Source organism: Lycorma delicatula, chromosome 12, assembly GCF_047948215.1.
Source record: "Lycorma delicatula isolate Av1 chromosome 12, ASM4794821v1, whole genome shotgun sequence".
In the NCBI taxonomy this organism is placed as follows: domain Eukaryota; kingdom Metazoa; phylum Arthropoda; class Insecta; order Hemiptera; family Fulgoridae; genus Lycorma; species Lycorma delicatula.
Window position 1 is genome coordinate 50,813,262 of NC_134466.1, and position 18,899 is coordinate 50,832,160.

General features: G+C 27.8%; 1 protein-coding gene across 1 annotated transcript in view; it reads right to left on the minus strand.

Annotated features, from left to right (window-relative positions):
* Window positions 1–244: 244 nt before the first annotated feature.
* Window positions 245–18,899, minus strand: part of twf (twinfilin actin binding protein) — a 49,589-nt gene continuing 30,934 nt past the window's right edge. Inside the window, exons 6-7 of the mRNA XM_075380287.1 lie at window positions 18,276–18,397; window positions 245–15,224 (exon numbers count right to left, since the gene is read on the minus strand). Coding sequence (XP_075236402.1) covers window positions 15,078–15,224; window positions 18,276–18,397 — 269 coding nt within the window. The 3' untranslated portion in view covers window positions 245–15,077. The remainder of the gene's footprint in view (window positions 15,225–18,275; window positions 18,398–18,899) is intronic.

Below are 18,899 nucleotides of genomic sequence, written 5' to 3' on the forward strand. Positions count from 1 at the left end.
GTTAATGTGTGGTGGACCTTAAATTATAGGTGGAATAAGTGATACAAACTTTTTTTTTATGGAAGCCCCCTTACATATAAAACTGTAATTGTAAAAAAATAATGAAACTAATGTAATAAGAGAATATTATATTTAAGTAAAAAATATCACATACATTAGATTTTGTTTTGTATAATATAACAAATACAATACAATACAGAATAATGTTCTAACAATTTTTTTAGTATTATAAAAATATTATATATTATGTAACACACACTACTACATATGACTATGACTAATGGTGGTTAGCTTTATAACATGTAAATACCACAGAAAAAGCAATATATATATATATATATTTATATAAATAAGATTTTAATATTATGAAAGAAAACACCTGTGTTTCGACTGTTATAATTTTTTTTATTATACACCAAATTAAAACTACTTCTTTATTATGTTAGTGACATTCCATGTGCAAAAGAATTTGCCAAGGAAAATTGATAAAGAAAATGCGAATTAGTACAACTTTACTGCACAATGAATATAGTCACAATTCTACAGGCTGGTTTTATGGACTGAAATGTGTTATATCGCTACTAAACGGATACAATTAGAACATTCTATGTTTTCCCTTGTTCGGTTGGGGTACTTCAAAATAATGTGATAGATGGGTAGAAAACAAATTAATGTTTGTATGTATATTCTCTGTAACTTGTTTTGATATTTGATTTTAGTAGCACCAGTTTTTAAACTTTTGAACGACTTTTGTTATGTGATATATTTTATGGAAAAATGTTATTAAATAGAAGAAAATTGTTCTTCTAGCTACTGTTGGGTCTGAGTGTGTGTGTGTGTAGGCAAATGCAATTACTGCTATCGGCTTGCCAGGTAAATGTAGCTGCAATGTAAGGGTAAATGTACAAGTAAACATGTAGTCTAAAACAGACTCAAGTCGACCACTACTGAGAAGTGTGGTTAATTGAAACCCAACCACCAAAGAACACTGGTATCCAAAGTCTAGCATTTAAATCCATATAAAAGCATCTGCTTTACAAGGACTAGAACCTTAGAACTATCAACTTCGAAAATAAACTGATTTTGTGATGATGAGGCAACCACTAGTCTAACTCTGTAATTCATTTACATATTTTAAACATATTTATATATTTTTAACTGAATATAAAATAAATTAAAAGATTACCTGTTTTTATGTGTATTTAGATAATATTTAATAAAAATGAATAACAATGTATATAACATAACATCTCTTCATATTGCACGGAATGTAAATAAGTATCAGAAAAAAATAAAAAGAAAAAAATAAGAAGCAATGGAAGAAAATAACAAAGAGAATTTAGCGTAAGGTCAAGAGAAGGAAAAATAGAAAAGAAAAAATTATAAATATTTAGGGACTATGGTGAAACAGAAGACTAGAAGAATACAATGGAAATAAACGGAAGGATTGCAATGGCAATGTAAGCCTTCGATATAAAGAGTAAATTACTATGTAGTAAAAGTCTGAACTTAAGAGTTAAGGAAGAGGTTCCCATGTATGTTACATGGAAAGTTTTAAATGACAGTGAAGCGTGTCACGTGGTTTTAAAAACCAATGTTTTTAAAAATAAACTAGAGTAATTGTGTAAGCCCTAACAAGCCATTACATTGTAAAATGTAGGTTATGTTAGAAACACAATGACTTAATTTTAATAAATGAGTGTCTTAACAAGGGCAGTTTATTATTTTATTGGCACCAACAAAGCCAGACTGCTGCAAGTTCCAGGAACTTTCCCTTGGTAATCAGTGTAACAAACAAATCTTGGTATTCTGAAGGGTAGATGTGGAAAACTCCCAAAAGATGTATCTCATTACATAAATATATACGACTTTACTCTACCCATTATAAAGGTGAGAAAAAACATCAGAAAATATGTCAGATGCTTGAAAAAAAAAATACAAAAAATTTGAAAATCCTTCTGCACAATGAACATCTGTGGCTTTGTACTGAGAATTGTTTTATTCAGTATAAAGACCAAGGTTTTAAGATGAAAGATAAATTTTAGTTTCTTTATTTAAGCATTATATATGCACTTTATGCACTATTACAGGTATTTTTGTTTTATGATTGATTACAACATTTGTAATATAAATGTTTTCATAACAGTTTGGATTTTTTTTTTAGCTTGATGATTAGTTTTTAAAATTTTTATCTCATTATTTTTAGATTTTGAAAAAAATGAGATTTTTAATTTCCTTACATTAAAAAATAAAGTTTCTACAATAATGTGTTCTATAAAAATAGATATAAATGCTGCAAAGAATTCTTTTGGAATACAAAATCCTCTTAAAAGACATGAGTATATTTTAAAAACAATTTCTAACATTTTTATAAGCTGTTGAAATATATATTATTGAAGTATCAATTGCAACACAGTAAGCAGATCACTAAATGATTTTTTTTTTTTTCATTAACATCTCAAGTTCTTATGAACATCTAAGTATACTTTTAAATTTTAAATCATTTAACTAATCTACAATTCTTTATTACTATGATGAAAAAGAATTGATTTGATGCAATACACAGCAACTTTTTTAAAAGGACTGTCGCTGATATAATAATGAATGATATGATGTCAAACTTTATGAAAGTAAATATTTTATTTTAAGTTTATAAGAAATAAAGTATCTGAATAGTTTTAAGAAGCAGTTATCAGGAAAAATTGGAGAAAGAAAAATGAATGGACAAAATGATAAGTTAAAATTATTGAGAAAAAATATAAATTTGCAGAACTTCATAAAACAAATAAGAAAGAGGAAAACATATTTTTTAAATTCTACTATAAATCACCTTCAGCAAAAGGATCATAAAGGCAAAAGTGAAAATAAGGAAAGGAGGAGGAAAATGGACTGGGATGAACACAGACAATAGGAAAACAGGCTTAAAAAAATTAAGGAATTTGCTTAGTACTGACAGAAATGGAAAACGATTGATTTGCCCAAAAAACTATATTTTTCCTTTACTTGTGAAAACAAGGTGGCAAACCATCCTGTTAGAGACAGCCAATCTGTAAATTGATCAACCCCTCTTCCTTCCTCTACTTTGGATTAATACCATGGTAATTACGTCAAATGCCACCTGATTCCACCTACGGCATGATGGTACCATGTTCTAGCAACCAGTAGAGCAGCTGTTCTCTAATGGGGTTCATTCAGGTGGCAACCCCCTTTTGTGTCTGATTGAACTATGCAAGGAATACATTTCCTATCTTAGGGTCGTACACAAACCCAAGATAGTGGCTAGAATACTTACAGGTCAAACACAAGGTAGCTCATAAAATCATAAATGTAAAAACAGTTAGTAAAAATCATGTTGTAATAAAGATAAAATATTTCTCGTCATTTACAGAGTTCATAATAAAATCATCCAGAAAAAATAATTTTTAATTTTGTCAGCAATATCTTTTACAATTTTTTTTTTTTAATATAATGAAAACAGTTAAAATTCAGTTATTTTCTGTTGTTGGGCTTTTATAGTAGTTAAATATTTCATATAGTAATTTATAATAATTTTTAACAACTGAGAAAATGATAAATAACAAAAAATACAGTTTGTTTCATAAAGCAATTTAATATCCTTAACTCAAACTTAGGTATCTTAATTTTTATTTTTTTTATTTCAAACAAAATATAATATCTAACACCTCATCTAAAACAAAATTACATAAAATAAATTCCACTTCCTTTTTTTTTATTCACCTGCTTAAAATAATTTCTTCAATTAAAAAAACGTGAAACTTAATTTAGTAATAAAATAAAATTAATAAGCTATAAAAGACAGTAAACTTTAGTTTTATCATAGTTATTAGGGTACAATAAAAAATTATACAGAAGACATATACACTTTAAAGCATGATACAGTACTCTAAAAAAGAAATTAAGATTAAATTCCACTTCCTTTTTTTTTATTCACCTGCTTAAAATAATTTCTTCAATTAAAAAAACGTGAAACTTAATTTAGTAATAAAATAAAATTAATAAGCTATAAAAGACAGTAAACTTTAGTTTTATCGTAGTTATTAGGGTACAATAAAAAATTATACAGAAGACATATACACTTTAAAGCATGATACAGTACTCTAAAAAAGAAATTAAGATTAATATTGCATACAAATTGATAATATTTTTTCTAACTTTATAAATAGAAAACGTCTGAAAACATTTACACGTCTCTTATATATCTAAAAGAAAATCAATACACTTACTTAGAAATCAAATTGAATCAAATGGCAAGATTTAGCACTAAAAAAAAAATTTGTGTACTATTCTTGACTATTTTAAAAAAACTAAATTTTTCACAAATACAAAGTATAATTGTTAACCTAAGTCGGTTGAATTTTGGTTAATTATGAACAGAATTTAGAAAAGCTGTGCAAAAAATCAGTGAACATATGTAAAAATCACATTTTTTATAAAGCATACATAAACTAAACTACAACCAATCTACAAAACATTATTTCAATTTTTAACAAAGATAATTTGAAAATTATGAAATGATAAGATAAAAGAAAATATTTAAACTAAGCAATAATATGAAATACTGAACCTCAGACAGACTGATTTAGAAATCAAAAAAGTGACCAGAACAAAACTTTTTGGAGATTAAGTATCCCAATCCACTCACCTCAAATTATTGAGATCATAAATAAAACTTTCAAAATGTAATAAGAAATTGACATCTAACCAACCCTCTTCTGTGTGCTGGTACATCTCAATGATTTTAGAATTTTAATTCTATACCATTACAAAAAAATAAAAATAAATTTGTTAACTCATACGTTTATGCTTAAAGTTTTTCTATAAGAAAATAGTTTAAAATTAAATATAACATATAAAATAGATGAGAATTTAATAAATCTAACTGGCAAGATGCTGACATAGAATGTTCTTTATTTAAAGAGCACAATATTATTACCTACTCATCTCAATAACAAAAAATTTAGTACTAATGATAATAATTATAATACAATTATTATTTATAAGCTAAATTAATCTATATTAATTAAATTCCTTAAAATATTAAAACATTCCTGCTAATCACTTGATGAAAACTTATTAATGATAATAGTGATGGATCCTGCATAAGAATGTAAACAACAAACACTTACACCTGTTGTATAATACTTACGATACCTAAGGGAGCAGCAACCTGAAAATTATCAGGCTTTAAGTACGGTAAATTGCCAGTAGCCAAGCCAGATTCAATTAGCTGGTTCCTATAAATCAATGATGAAGTAAGTAGTGGGTGTGATTACCCACTGTATCTTATTTTCATGTTTTAATAGCAGTCAATACCAATAAAAGAAACAATGACCTGATTGCACTATGTATACAATTTAACTAAGCACAGTGTGCTTAGTTAAAAATATGAGAAAAAAATTTTCAAATAGTTATATTAAATTTTAAACTATTTCAATGTTTTTTCTATCAAAAATAGTTTTTAAACTATTTTTTTTTATAAATAGATTTTTAAATATTTTTTTCTATCTTCTAAAGTTCAATAAAAGTTCACTTTTACGTCACTTCGAAAACTGAGCTTTATTATTTTTATTTATGGAACCCTGTTTAAGATTAATTTAAAAAATTTAAAAGACAAGATTATAACCTTTTAAAAATTAGGTTATTAATTAATATATTCAATCTTTTCTTAGAAAAAAACATTTTTTAGTTGTTTTTATTTTCTAATAAACAATGGCTGGGTTGTAGAATTTACACCACACTTACAGCCAATTTTCTACACACACACATATATATATATTATATATATATATACCACCAAAACACAGTAACTGGATAAATTAAACTTACAATATTAATTTCCAAAAACTGTTTTTTGCAGCATCACACATATTCAGTTGGTATTAAATTCTATATCTATTACTTTAAAGTAATGTTTCTAGTACTGAAACATTTTTTCTGAATTACTCAACATTAGTTACTGGGCGATGATAATGCAAAAGCATTGTTCGCCCTTCCCCCCAAAAAAACTTATTACATAACATCAAAAATTTCAAGAATTATTAATAACTATATTTATAAAAAACTAAAAATTACACATATTAAAATTTTATTTAAAAAATTATGTAGTATCATTAATTAAAATTTCCTATCACCATTAACGTGACAGATTATAGAATCTACTTATACAAGGATTGTCCCAAAAGTAATGCACTGTGCACATGAATGCCAAAATGACTCATGACATTTGGCAGTGTATAGCCTGAAGTATCATGAAATAGGACTACAAGTTGTTTAGAGTTTATTAAATGCATAATGAAGTAAATGCAATCCGAAGATTAGTCAGAAATGAACTCTGATCACAACAAAATTCAAGCAATGCAAATACTTTAAAAGGCAATATTATGCCAATAATTTTTCAGTCATTATGGGAAGTGTATGGTGATAATACTGTAGATTGCAGGACCATTTTGCATTATTATAAAAAATTTAGGAAAGACAGGAATATAGCAGATGAGCAATATTCTGGCTGACCATCTACTGCTATAAACAACATAAGTAAGACAGTACATGACGATTATGGTGATTGATGAAGACCATACATGACAGTGACAAAAATTGAAAATGAAACCAGAATACCAAAACTGTAGTATACCATATTTTAACAGAATACTTGCACAAAAAGAAGGACGCAGCACAAAGTGCACCACACCAATTGAGTGAGCAACAAAAAGCAATGCATCTTGAAATTCCACGAGAACTGCTTACACACTATAAAAGCAAAGGGAAGCAGTTCTTGAATCAGATAATTGCTACAGATGAAATACGGATATGTAATTTTGAACCTGAATTGAAATCACATAAGAGTGTTTATAAGAGTAAACACTCTCAGAGACTAAAGAAATGTCATGCAAGCAGTGAAAAGAGAAGCTAATAATGATTTTCACTTACAATAAGGAGTGTTATTGTTACAGACACAGTGGCAAATGGTGAAAGTGTAATTGTTAATTGCAGAAACTTCATTCGGAAGGTTTTTCGACTGAAGTTTGAAAACTGTATACAGAAATAATTGACAATGTGTGTCAATTTTTTTGTGACGATGAGAGCCCACATATTCCAAGTTCTGTCATTGATATTTTCATCAATTATGCTTGGGAAATGCTTCGCCATCTACCATAAAACCCTCAGGAGTCTGCCAGGCTTTGATCTCTTTCCAAGGCTAAAAGAATCACTCCCAAGGAATTTGTTTTAGCAGTCTGAAAGAGTTGTCAGCTGTTGTGACTCAGGACATTTGACACCTCAACAAAGATCCTATCCCGACAGGAATCCAAAAGCTGTGCCTGACTGTTGCCAAGCGTGCATTACTCATGGGGGGGATTATAATGAAGGGCTGTAAATTTGATTTGGTGAACAAAAAAATTTTCTTTTAATCCTGATGAACTGGGCATTATTTTTGGGACTACCTCTAAATATAATTCGTTTTGCACTTTTTTTAGGTATGTTTTTCTGCATACAACATTTATTTATAATTAACAATAATATATTAATAGTGATTATGTTAAGAATATTAAAAACATGGAAGTAAAACAAAATCCGTAAGATAGTTAATAAAATTATATTTAATCAGATCTTAAAAAATATAGAAAAATGATATAGTATAGACTCAAAATTTCTATAAATCTTGAATCTAATTTACAAAAAAAATAAAAAATAAATGAGTAAAAAATATAAATCAAACATATTGGTATATTTCATTTATCATACAAAGAAATTTTAACCTTCTTTTTAACTTAAAATAATGAAATTATTACTATATTTGTTTACCATATAAAAAAAAAATTTATTCTGGTCAGAACATAATACAGTAGATGCTATTTATTAGAATCACTGGGTAATTGTAACAGCCAGATTACTGAATTATTTTTCTAAATCACAAACCAAAATACCATAAACTGGTACAAATTTCTTCATGTAAAAGAATCAAGAATCAGTTTATTGAATCAATATTTTAATATTTAAAATGTTTAAATAAATTTATTTGTTATAATATGAAATAGATTTATGTTTATTGCACTGCATTATGTTGTTTATGTTTTCATTTTACTATAGTACCGGTATTTACTGTTTAATTGATTACTCCAAGGAAATGGGTCATATCATACCATGTTCTTACTGCTAGCTGGCTAAAGATAAACGGCTCTGAGCCAGACTCCGTTGTTAAAAGATGGCAGACTAAAAATGAATACATGTAGTGCACTACACTTCAGGCATTTCATCTTTCTACACTGTACGTTATACATGCAATTCGAGTTGTATATTTGTTTAAATCTTTTACTTTTCTTTTTGTGTGTGCTTCAACTGTTGTTAATATTTAGTGTTACGTTATTTTTGTTTTTATTTGTGACTTAGTCTGTTTATTTTTTTGTGTACTTAGAATTCATGTTACATAAAAGTCAGGATTTGAATTTATCTGAAAATTAGAAATTTAAAAAAAATATGATAAACTTCTTAAAGTAGTAGGATGATAACTCAAGTGATAGATGAAGCTGGACGTGAGAAGGCTGCAAATAATAGTGAAAAATATTACACTTCTATGATTTAAAAATTGAAATCATTCAAACCTGCTTCAAAAAAGCTGGTTGTTGAATCCGATGATGTGCTGATAAGTACAGTTGAACATGTGGAAGATGAAATTAATCACCAGTGGATCTCTATTGACAAGGACATTCCTGTTGTGCTCTAATTACTGATGATGAAATTGGGTCAGAAATTATGAATGAAGAACTCGAATTAGAGACTGAAGAAACAGAGGAAGTTCAGTACCACTGTTAAAAGAAATAACAAATGCGCTATCAGTTCTAGAGAAAAATTTGGAATTACGCAGAGGACCTGGACAGTTCTGTGATTTTTATAAAGTAGAAAATGATGCCATGGAACACTATAAAAAAGTTTACTTAAAAAAAAGAACATTGTACAGGTGTTGTACAATGTCAAACATTGTCAAGGACTCATGTGTTTGCCTGGCATAACGAGTTCAAGGAAGGTTAAGTACGATTGGAAAATCAGGAATACAATCGTCATCCTTGGACCAGCACTACAGAAGAAAACATTGCGTGGTTTGAGACATTCTTGAAGACGATCGGAGTGAGAGTATCTGAAGTTGCAGAACAGGTTGGAATAAGTTATGGGAAATGTCAAGCGATCATCACAAATGACCTACAGTTCCGTAAAGTGTGTACCAGACGGGTCCCTCACCTTTTGACCGCAGATCAGAAGTTGAGACATTTGGAGGTCTGTCTGAGGCTTACAACAAATTTTGTGAAAGAAGGTTTTGAATCATCACTTGTGACGAAACATGGGTCCACCACTACACTCCCCAATTAAAACAAGCCAGTATGGAGTGGCGGTGGAAAGGGGAGGTGGCTCCAGTGAAAGCCAAGACTTGACTGTCAGCTGGCAAGGTTCTTTCAACTGTTTTTTTTTTACCAATGAGGCATTTTGTTCATTAATTTTTTTGCATGAGCAACACACAATCAATGCTGTTTACTACTGTGAGCTGTTGAAGATGGTGAGGGCTGCATATCGCTGCAAAAGATGAGACCAACTGATTTGAGACGCTATTCTTCTCCATGACATAACCAGGCCCTATACTGCAGCTCTAATGGTCTCAAAACTAGAAGAAATGCACTGGACTAAACTTGATCATCCTCCCTACGGCCCGGACCTATCGCCCTGAGATTTTCATTTGTTTGGGCCGCTTAAAGAAGCTCTAGAAGTGCAATGATTTTAAGATGTGGGTGTGGAGGGATTTGTACGCAATTGGCTCCCGACACAAACGACTTCATTCTATGACAAAAAACCTTCTTCTTGCTGAGAAAAATGTATTTCTAAAGCAGGAAATTATGTAGAAAAATAAATTACAATTGCTTTTTATTTTTCAATAATTATTTAAAAAAAAAAAATAAAATCTTGTTTATATTTGATTTACCCTAGTATAAACATTAATATTTTTTATAGAAATTCAAGTAAATCTTAATGTCCTGCAATTTTGTTTTGTACTTTTTCTTGAGAGTGTTACTTGACATGGTGTTACTTATCTTAGACAACACTCACGATAGTACAGAAATCAGATAAGGTTAACTTTTTTTTTATGACTGCCTATATATTTTTGATTACCCACAGGTTTTATGTTTGTATATAACAGAATACAAAATTAATGTTCAATGCCTTACATATTTTTAATATCATTACAAATTTGATAATTAAAGTAAAGTAAACAAAGTAAAACTGTAACCTAACTCATTTAATACACTGCCTGAAACAATTCCTAATTTTTTTAAATGATAAAAAATAAATAGTTTATAACTGATCAGTTAAGAGATTAAAGACCTATCTCATTAAATAAAATATAACATCAAACCGGTAAGTAAAAACAATTTTAAAACTGTACATAAACAATGAACATAGTTATTAAATTTATGAAAAGTATAACATGATTTTATACTTAGGTGACAGCAAATATATTTTTACAGCTTTTGTCAGGAATATACTGATGTTTACATAATACACATTGGTGTATACTGTATATTGGTATTATCGTGTATGTGATTTGTTAAAAATGTACAAAAGGAAGTATTTAATGTATCAAAGAAAAAATGCGATAATCAATGAAATTGAAAAACGAGATAAGAAAACACACATAGCAATTCTTTTTGGTATTCTGGCAAATTTTCTTTTGACAATGTTAAAAAATAAAGTTTCTATTAAAAAACAAGCAGAAAATTTAAACAATAATAGAAAGATATTTAAGTTGTATTTATGATGATATTGATGAGGCTGTAATCAAGTGGTTAACTGTAGTTTGCTAAAAAAATGTATTAGTATTGAGAACCATTATTAAAGAAAAGGCTTTGAAATTCACCAAAACACTAAATTATCCTGATTTTCAAGCTAGTACTGGTTGGCTTGACAAGTTTAAATTAGGGCATGCTCTTGTACAAAAGGTTTTATGCGGTGAGAGTGCTGAGTGCAGATGTAAAAGAAGAAAAATGTATAACACGAAAGGAAAACATCTTGCCCCCTCCTATTGAATGAAAATGATAATTTTAATGTCGATGAGACCTATTTTTTAAATGGCATCCAGTCAACACATTAGTTTTTAAGAATGAAAAATGTTTTGCTAGAACAGTACAGCAAAAAAAGGATTAGTGTAATTGTAACTGCCAACATAACCGGTACTGAGAAGCTCAAACTTCCAATAATCAGAAAGTCTCACTGACCTCATTGTTTTAAAGGCATGAAATCAATACAGACAGATTACGATTACAACAGAAAAGCTTGAATAATAACTGAAATTTATAAAAAACGGTTAACAAAATTTGATGACAAGATGTCAAGACAAAAACGTAAAATTGTTTTAGTTATTGATAACTTTTCTTTTTCCTGTTTAGCCTCCGGTAACTACCGTTTAGATAATTCTTCAGAGGATGAATGAAGATGATATGTATGAGTGTAAATGGAGTGTAGTCTTGTAATTCTCAGTTGGGCCATTCCTGACATGTGTGGTTAATTGAAACCCAACCACCAAAGAACACCAGTATCCACGATCTAGTATTCAAATCCATGTAAAAATAACTGGCTTTACTAGGACTTGAACGCTGGGTGTTATTGATAACTGCCCAGCCTATACCCACCATGTAAATGTAAACATGAAATCTATAACTGTTGCTTACTTTCTTCCAGGTATGAGATCAAAATTGCAACCAATGGATCAGGGTATAATTAAAAATTTTAAAGTTCACTACAGAAAACAAATTCTAATGAAGTTTTTTAAAGCTATCAATGACAATATTTCAGTTAAAAATTTAGTAACATTAAAAGAATGTATTGCTGAAATATCTAAAGCATGGTCTCATGATGCAACCTCTGAAACAATTTCAAAATGTTTTAAAAAAGGTGGGTTAACTAAGAATGAGACATGACAGCCATCAATAACAATAATTTTACAACTGAAGATGTAAATGAATTCAAAATTCCAGAATTTCTTACCGATAACTGGGGTAAATTGCAAAGCATCATGGAATTAGAACTGCAGTTAGATGAATACCTAATGATCAATGATGGATTAGTGGTAGCAAAGTGTCCTAATGATAAGGATGAAACAGATGACAGTTATGCGTACAAATGATGAGTTATTGCGATCATAACTTAGAATCTTCTTCTAAAAATATAATTATCTTTAGAACAGAACAGTTCGAACAAATATTACAGACTTCTTTTAAGCAGGTTGTTTTACAGACTTTTAGACAAACCGTACTCATTAATTTAATGTGTTTATTAATATTTTACTGTGTTTTTTGTTTTTTTTTACTTTTTTTATTTTGTCAATTGAAAAAAAAACTATTGGGTTAATATAATACTGTACACCTTTTATTAAATAAAAAGAAAGACAATTACAGTACAGTATTTAAATATAGAACTTATAACTTAGTTTTTATATACAGTACATATTTTTTGAAAATTTCTTTCTGTAAATAAAATTGCAGTATTACTACTGTAATATTCTATTTTACAAATTTTCCATTTAATGAACTTTTTTGCTGGTCCTTTGGTCTTTGTTGTACAGAAGTTCAACTTCATATAACAATAACCAAATAACATTTTTTTAATAATTATTATTTTATTATTACTGAAAAAAAACCCAATATAAGTTATAAATATAATTTAACCAAACTTAACCTGCGCTCACTAACCTTGACTAATTAATAGTAATACTTTGATTATTTAAATAATACGTTCATATCTTAAAAAGGGGGGATTTATTTTAATAAAAAGTATATTTTGGTGGTTAATTTGGTTATTAAAAACCAAATAAATATTAGGTTATTTGGTTACTTTTTGAAAAAGAAAAGTGGTCCTGCTTACCAAAAAAGGTCCAAATATTTTTTTTTTTAAATAACAAGTATTATGATTGGTTAGTATAAAACCTGTGAGAATAATTTAGTGTAATGAAAAAATGATTTAGTATAAAATCTTTATACTAAAGATCTTTTATATTGTCTTAAAAAGCAGTTATAAAATATTTATTTTTTTAAATAAAGAATTAATTTTTTTAAATTATTTAATTCAACAGTTTAATCATTTTTTTTTAAAATGACGATTCATCTCCTCTGACTTACTTTTATGTTTAACTTTTGTTGTTTATTTATGTTTTTCAAAAATCATTTTAATGTGCTTTGCATATTTTGTATATATTTAAAAATCTTAGTAAAATATGACTATATTATGAGTAAAATGAGTTGAGAATGATCTACTTGATGAAAATCAAAAAAAAATGTTATGCAAGTAAAAAATCTGATGTGGACACTACATGAACTCCTTGTATGCATATTAAATTAGATATACACATTTTTTTAAAATGAAAAGTACATATAATTTTATTTTATAAATAACTTCTGATATTTTTTCATATTTTATTGTTATTATTGAATTATTATTTATTGTAAGTTTTTTACAATCAGAGGTTAATAATTATTAATAAATCAATATTTTTAAATTAAAAAGAAAAAAATGAAGTCCGATCAAACCTAAAATTCAACCAAATTTCAACATCCTACGGCTAATTGTTTTTGAGTAATGCAGGATACATATGTATGTACAGATGTCACACCAAAACTAGTCAAAATGGAATCAGGGATGGTCAAAATGGATGTTTCCATTGAAATCTGAAAACTGATATTTTTCTCACGATCACAATACTTCCTTCACTTCATACAAGGAAGTAAAAATAATAATTAAAGTACCACAAAAAGAATAACATCCTTAATTATCTTTACTTACAAAATAATATACAATACATAACTAAATCAAAGTGAAATATAAAAAAGTGAAGGGATTACAGTATCATACAACAAACTATACTATGATAATTTTTTAATGTTTCAAACAAATGCAATCATTAATTTTAAGTATGTTTTCTGGAATGATAAACAACTTCTATTACAGTTGGATTTATTTGTATATTTTTAAAAGTAACACTGTTAATTTTAAATGAGTTGGTTCTGTAAATATTTAAATGCAGTGGAATTAATTGATTTTTTATATGGAGTTTATAGATTATTTAATTTAAAAAAAAAAGTGTTGCTTTTAATAATTGAAACAAATTAATACAACACATTCAGTTTGTTACAGCACCAAGTAACTGTATAGTAAATTAACAACAGGCCATAATCTATATTTAATAATATTATCAATAAAAATTTTATGAACAAAATAAATACAATTAGTTGAAGAACCTGTAAAAACATTTCTCAGAGAATAAAAATTATTTAAAACACTGTTTTACTTATAATAGCACTCTTTTAAGCCCTCAAAATAAAAGAGTAAGAATATTTTTCTTTGTATTACTTATAACATAAACATTTCTAATGCAAAACTTTTTAATGAATTGAAAATATCTGTCCAATTTTATAAACAAAACAATTATAACTTTTTTTATTACATGCTAATAAAAGTTAATATAACAGGATAACAAATAAGATGAGCATTTTAAAAATAAAATATAACTCCAAAAGTAAAAAAAATAGAGAAATTCCTTCTTGTGCAAGGTGCAGTTCAATTTACCAGCAATGCTGTCAAAGTTTTTCAAGAGTTTATTCTCACAGCCAATTAGCACCCCAGTAGATTAACATGCAGTAACTATAATTTAGAACTCGGAGATAATTAAATATAAAAATAACTTCAATATCTTTAAATATAAATGAAAATGAAAATGTATAATACCAATGTATTAGGGAAATCTAGCTTTTTTCGTAAAAATTAACATAAAAATAAAAAAATGGCCATGCGTAATTATACAATCTTTAAAATAAAATAAAAATTTAGATATAATGTAAAAAAAACTTGCACTTTATACAATGAATGAATCTATACATTTTTTACTATAACAAAAACATGAGTAATATAGATGCAGAATAAATATGCTATAATTTCACAATTATTACATCATATAAATATTCTTAACAATTATTATCACTATAATAATTATAAAGTTGTAAACAAATACTGTTATGATTATTGAGTTACTGTTGTGTCTTAGTCAATCTTTTTGCACCACGTCCAGGAGGTCCTTTAGGTTTATCAAATTTTGGTCTATGTAAACATTTCTTAGGATGAATTTCATCTTGTAAAAATTCTTCCGTTAAATCTTCACCACAATCAATTTCTAACTGCAAAAAATCAAAAAACCCTATATTTTATTAAAACCTAACCATCTTATTAGTGTTATACCATTTTTGTAATGCATTATTAATAAAGAGAAAAAACGTTTACCATTTATAAGTACTGGGTGTCCCAAAAAATGTACACATTCTTTTACAGCTAATAAGTATAAAACCCTTTTCATTTTTTTTTAGGTGCAATTGATTAAAATAATGGCTGAATCAAGACTAACTAAGCTTTGACAAAATGAAATTTATCCTTAAGTCTTACTGGGAGACCAAGAACATAGCTGCAGCTGCAGTTGGAGTTTAAAAAGATTGTTCTAATGAGATACACTAATGAGGCTGACCACTGCTTGTACTTCAGATAAGTTTTAACTAAAAGGAACCATTCAAAAGAAGCACTTCAGAAGAGGACAGACAACCACCAGCCCAATAAGAAAACAAGAGGTCATAGAAACAAACAAAATGTGTTTCCTAGAAAATGTGTTTGGTAAATGGCTTGTGAGACAGAACTTTCAAAATCGAGCATCTATCACTTCTTGAATTTTGCAAAGTGGAAGAGAAGTTATATTCCCACATTAGCTTTCAATGAAGATGATCATAGTGCATCATAGATCAACTGGATAATTCAATTTTGTGACTGGTACTACATAAGCAAAATTATGGAGAAGACAATCAGTATCCAAACAAGATTGTTTTGAGTGATGAGGCCAGATTTAAACTAAATAGCTCAATTAATTGTCATAATTTTAGTTAGTGGGCAACTAATAATCCTCATTATACAGTGGAACTCCATGAATACTTGCCAGGTGTTACAGTATGGTGTGGATTATCAGAGTTTTCGTTAACTGGACCTTTTTCTTTGAGAATTCTGTGATTGGTGAAGTTTTACCAGAATGTAGGAATCCGTTATGCCATGTATTCTAGGGATGTTTGGGAATAAAGAATGGTACTTCAAGGAGGATGGAATACTTTCACATCACCACTGCAAAATGAGGGCTTATTTATGGAATTCTGATGAACAGGTAGGTGGTTAGGGCAAAGAGGTAATATTGAGTTCCCTCCATGCGCCAGATCTCACCACGTTGGATTTCTTTTTGTGGAAATATCTCGAAAATAATGTTTATAGCACACGTCCAGAGCTTACAATCAATGAATTGGGAACAGCCATTGAAAGAGAATGTGCTCAAACATCAACTGATAAGCTTAGTGAAATTAGCAATTCTATTGGTCAGTATTATCAGCAGTTGTCTGGACAATAACGGAACAATTCAAAACCTTCCAATAAATAAAAAGCTGCTACATTTGCATTAATTCATTTGAGTTATGAAATTCAAAGTGTGTATACATTTTATTATGACATTCTGTATGCTACATAAACTCTTTTGCTATGTTCAAATAGGTGAATCTACCTAAGCAGTAAAATAAAAGGAAGATAATATTACCTATTAATTCATTCTATATCTTTAACTAATAAAGTGTTTTCAGAAATGCCTTCACCATCATTTCCTTTATTAAATACCACTGAATTTCAAAATTACATGTGTTATAAACATAAAAAAACATTGATAAGAAATTTTCTTATTTAACGCCAGTTACTGATTCCAGTTAGCTCTTATATATTACTTTAACTTCGTTCACATAACCCCAGTGAATAACATGATAAACATTGCTGTTAATATGAATTTTTAAAAAATATGTATTGTTTTCATTTCGAAGTAGATATGCAATTATTATATTATCATTTGCCCATAATGGTTGCGGGGATTATCAAAATGTCACTCACACCCAAAGTCCAGCCAGAACAAGAATGTTAAATTTTACAAATATTCTCCCTGTCTATAATTTACATTATTAATTCATGATTTTCCTACTAAATTATTTAGCTTAACCACATCTTTTTTCACATATATGTTTTCAGTTTATTAATTCCCAAAGATGAGATTCTTTTAGATTTTTTAATTTCTCATCAAGAATGAAACTAAGAGAATATAACTGTTCCAAAATAATGTCCAGAATCTTTTGTTCTATCTTATTTAATGAACTTTATAAAATTTTTTTGACTTCTGTCTAGTCAATCCCTTCAGATATTTTTATTAACAGAACTAGACTTCAACAGAAAGAAAAATGACAACATTAAACAATGCATACCAATATTAATCAAAACCACATCGTGAACAAAAATTACAAAAACTAATGGTACGTGTAATATAAAATAATCAAATTAAGCAAATAATCATTGTAACATGATTGATTAACACCATTAATTAACTACTAAACAAACTGCCTGCTACAAGTAGCTAAATTCCATATAAAAAAAAATCTGTACTACTCTTAATTTTTACATATCACAGTATGGCCTTATAGATGACCTTGATATAATAGGGTACATGTTTCAGAATTTAAATTAAATGAAATCAATTATAATTAATTAATTATGGCAATTCTAACATACTTTTAAATATAGAGGATGAAGTAACCTTAAAACAAAACAAAATTTTAATTAATACAATAGTCACTTATTATGTTCAGAAAAAAAACATTTGTCTTAAAAGTCAGTTGAACCAGCCTGACATCACATTCTGGGGTGAAATATTCTTGGGGTGAAATATTCTTGATTCTTGAAATCAACATTTTCGAAAGGTCAGTAACAAAAGAGAAGTTATCAGGAAACGCTACCTATACTATTCTACAGAAACAAATGAGTTTCAGTAATTTTGAAAATTTGTACTCCAACATCATATTCCATCACACAACTTTATTGTAGTAGAGTTAAATCGTCAATAAAATTAATTATGACAAAGTGACTGGAAACAGGGTTCCACTTAAATACCACCAAGACTACACATCTATCGATGTTTGCACTTGGAATGATGTGAAAAATAAAGCTATAACATGAAACCAAGAATATTTAAAGAAATAAAAGTAGCAATTTAGACTATCTAAAGAAAGTATATATATATTTTATTTTTAAAGAAAAGAGAATTAAAAAACAAAAATATTATGGTGAAAAGTTTACTCAGAAATAAAAATAATCAATTAATATTGGATACATACTCTTTTGTCAATGTGAAGACCTATCATGCTTTCAACTGTATCAAGAAATGGAGCTTTACAACTGCTATATAGCATTTTCTCTTTCACAGATGTACAATCAGCTGGCATTGAATAGATAAATACTGTAAAAAAAATTATACAAAGATAAAAATATATTATTATTTATTATTATTGTATTTATTGTTTTTCAATAACATGACATGGCTAAAAAATAATCTACTCACACATAAACATACATCACATCAACAGAAAAAAATTCTTATAAGCTAAGTTACATTCAAACAAGAGTGATTTACATCAGATATAATACAAAATATATATAAAATACATCTACACAACTATAATATAATAATATTAAGTACATTTGTTGTAATATTACTAGAAGCAATGGTATTACATAATTTGGAAGTTCAGGGCTTTATAAACAAGCAAAGACAGAGATCATGAAGTCTGTACTGAATCAAAGAATATAAGAAAAATTCATAGGAGTAAATACATTTTATTTTTTTAACCACAAATAAATATACAAAAAGATTTGAAAAAAAAATGATTCTGCTTGATTTCACAGAAATTGATAAATTTTGCTATTATTTATTTTAAGGTCAAATTTTCATTAAGAGAAAA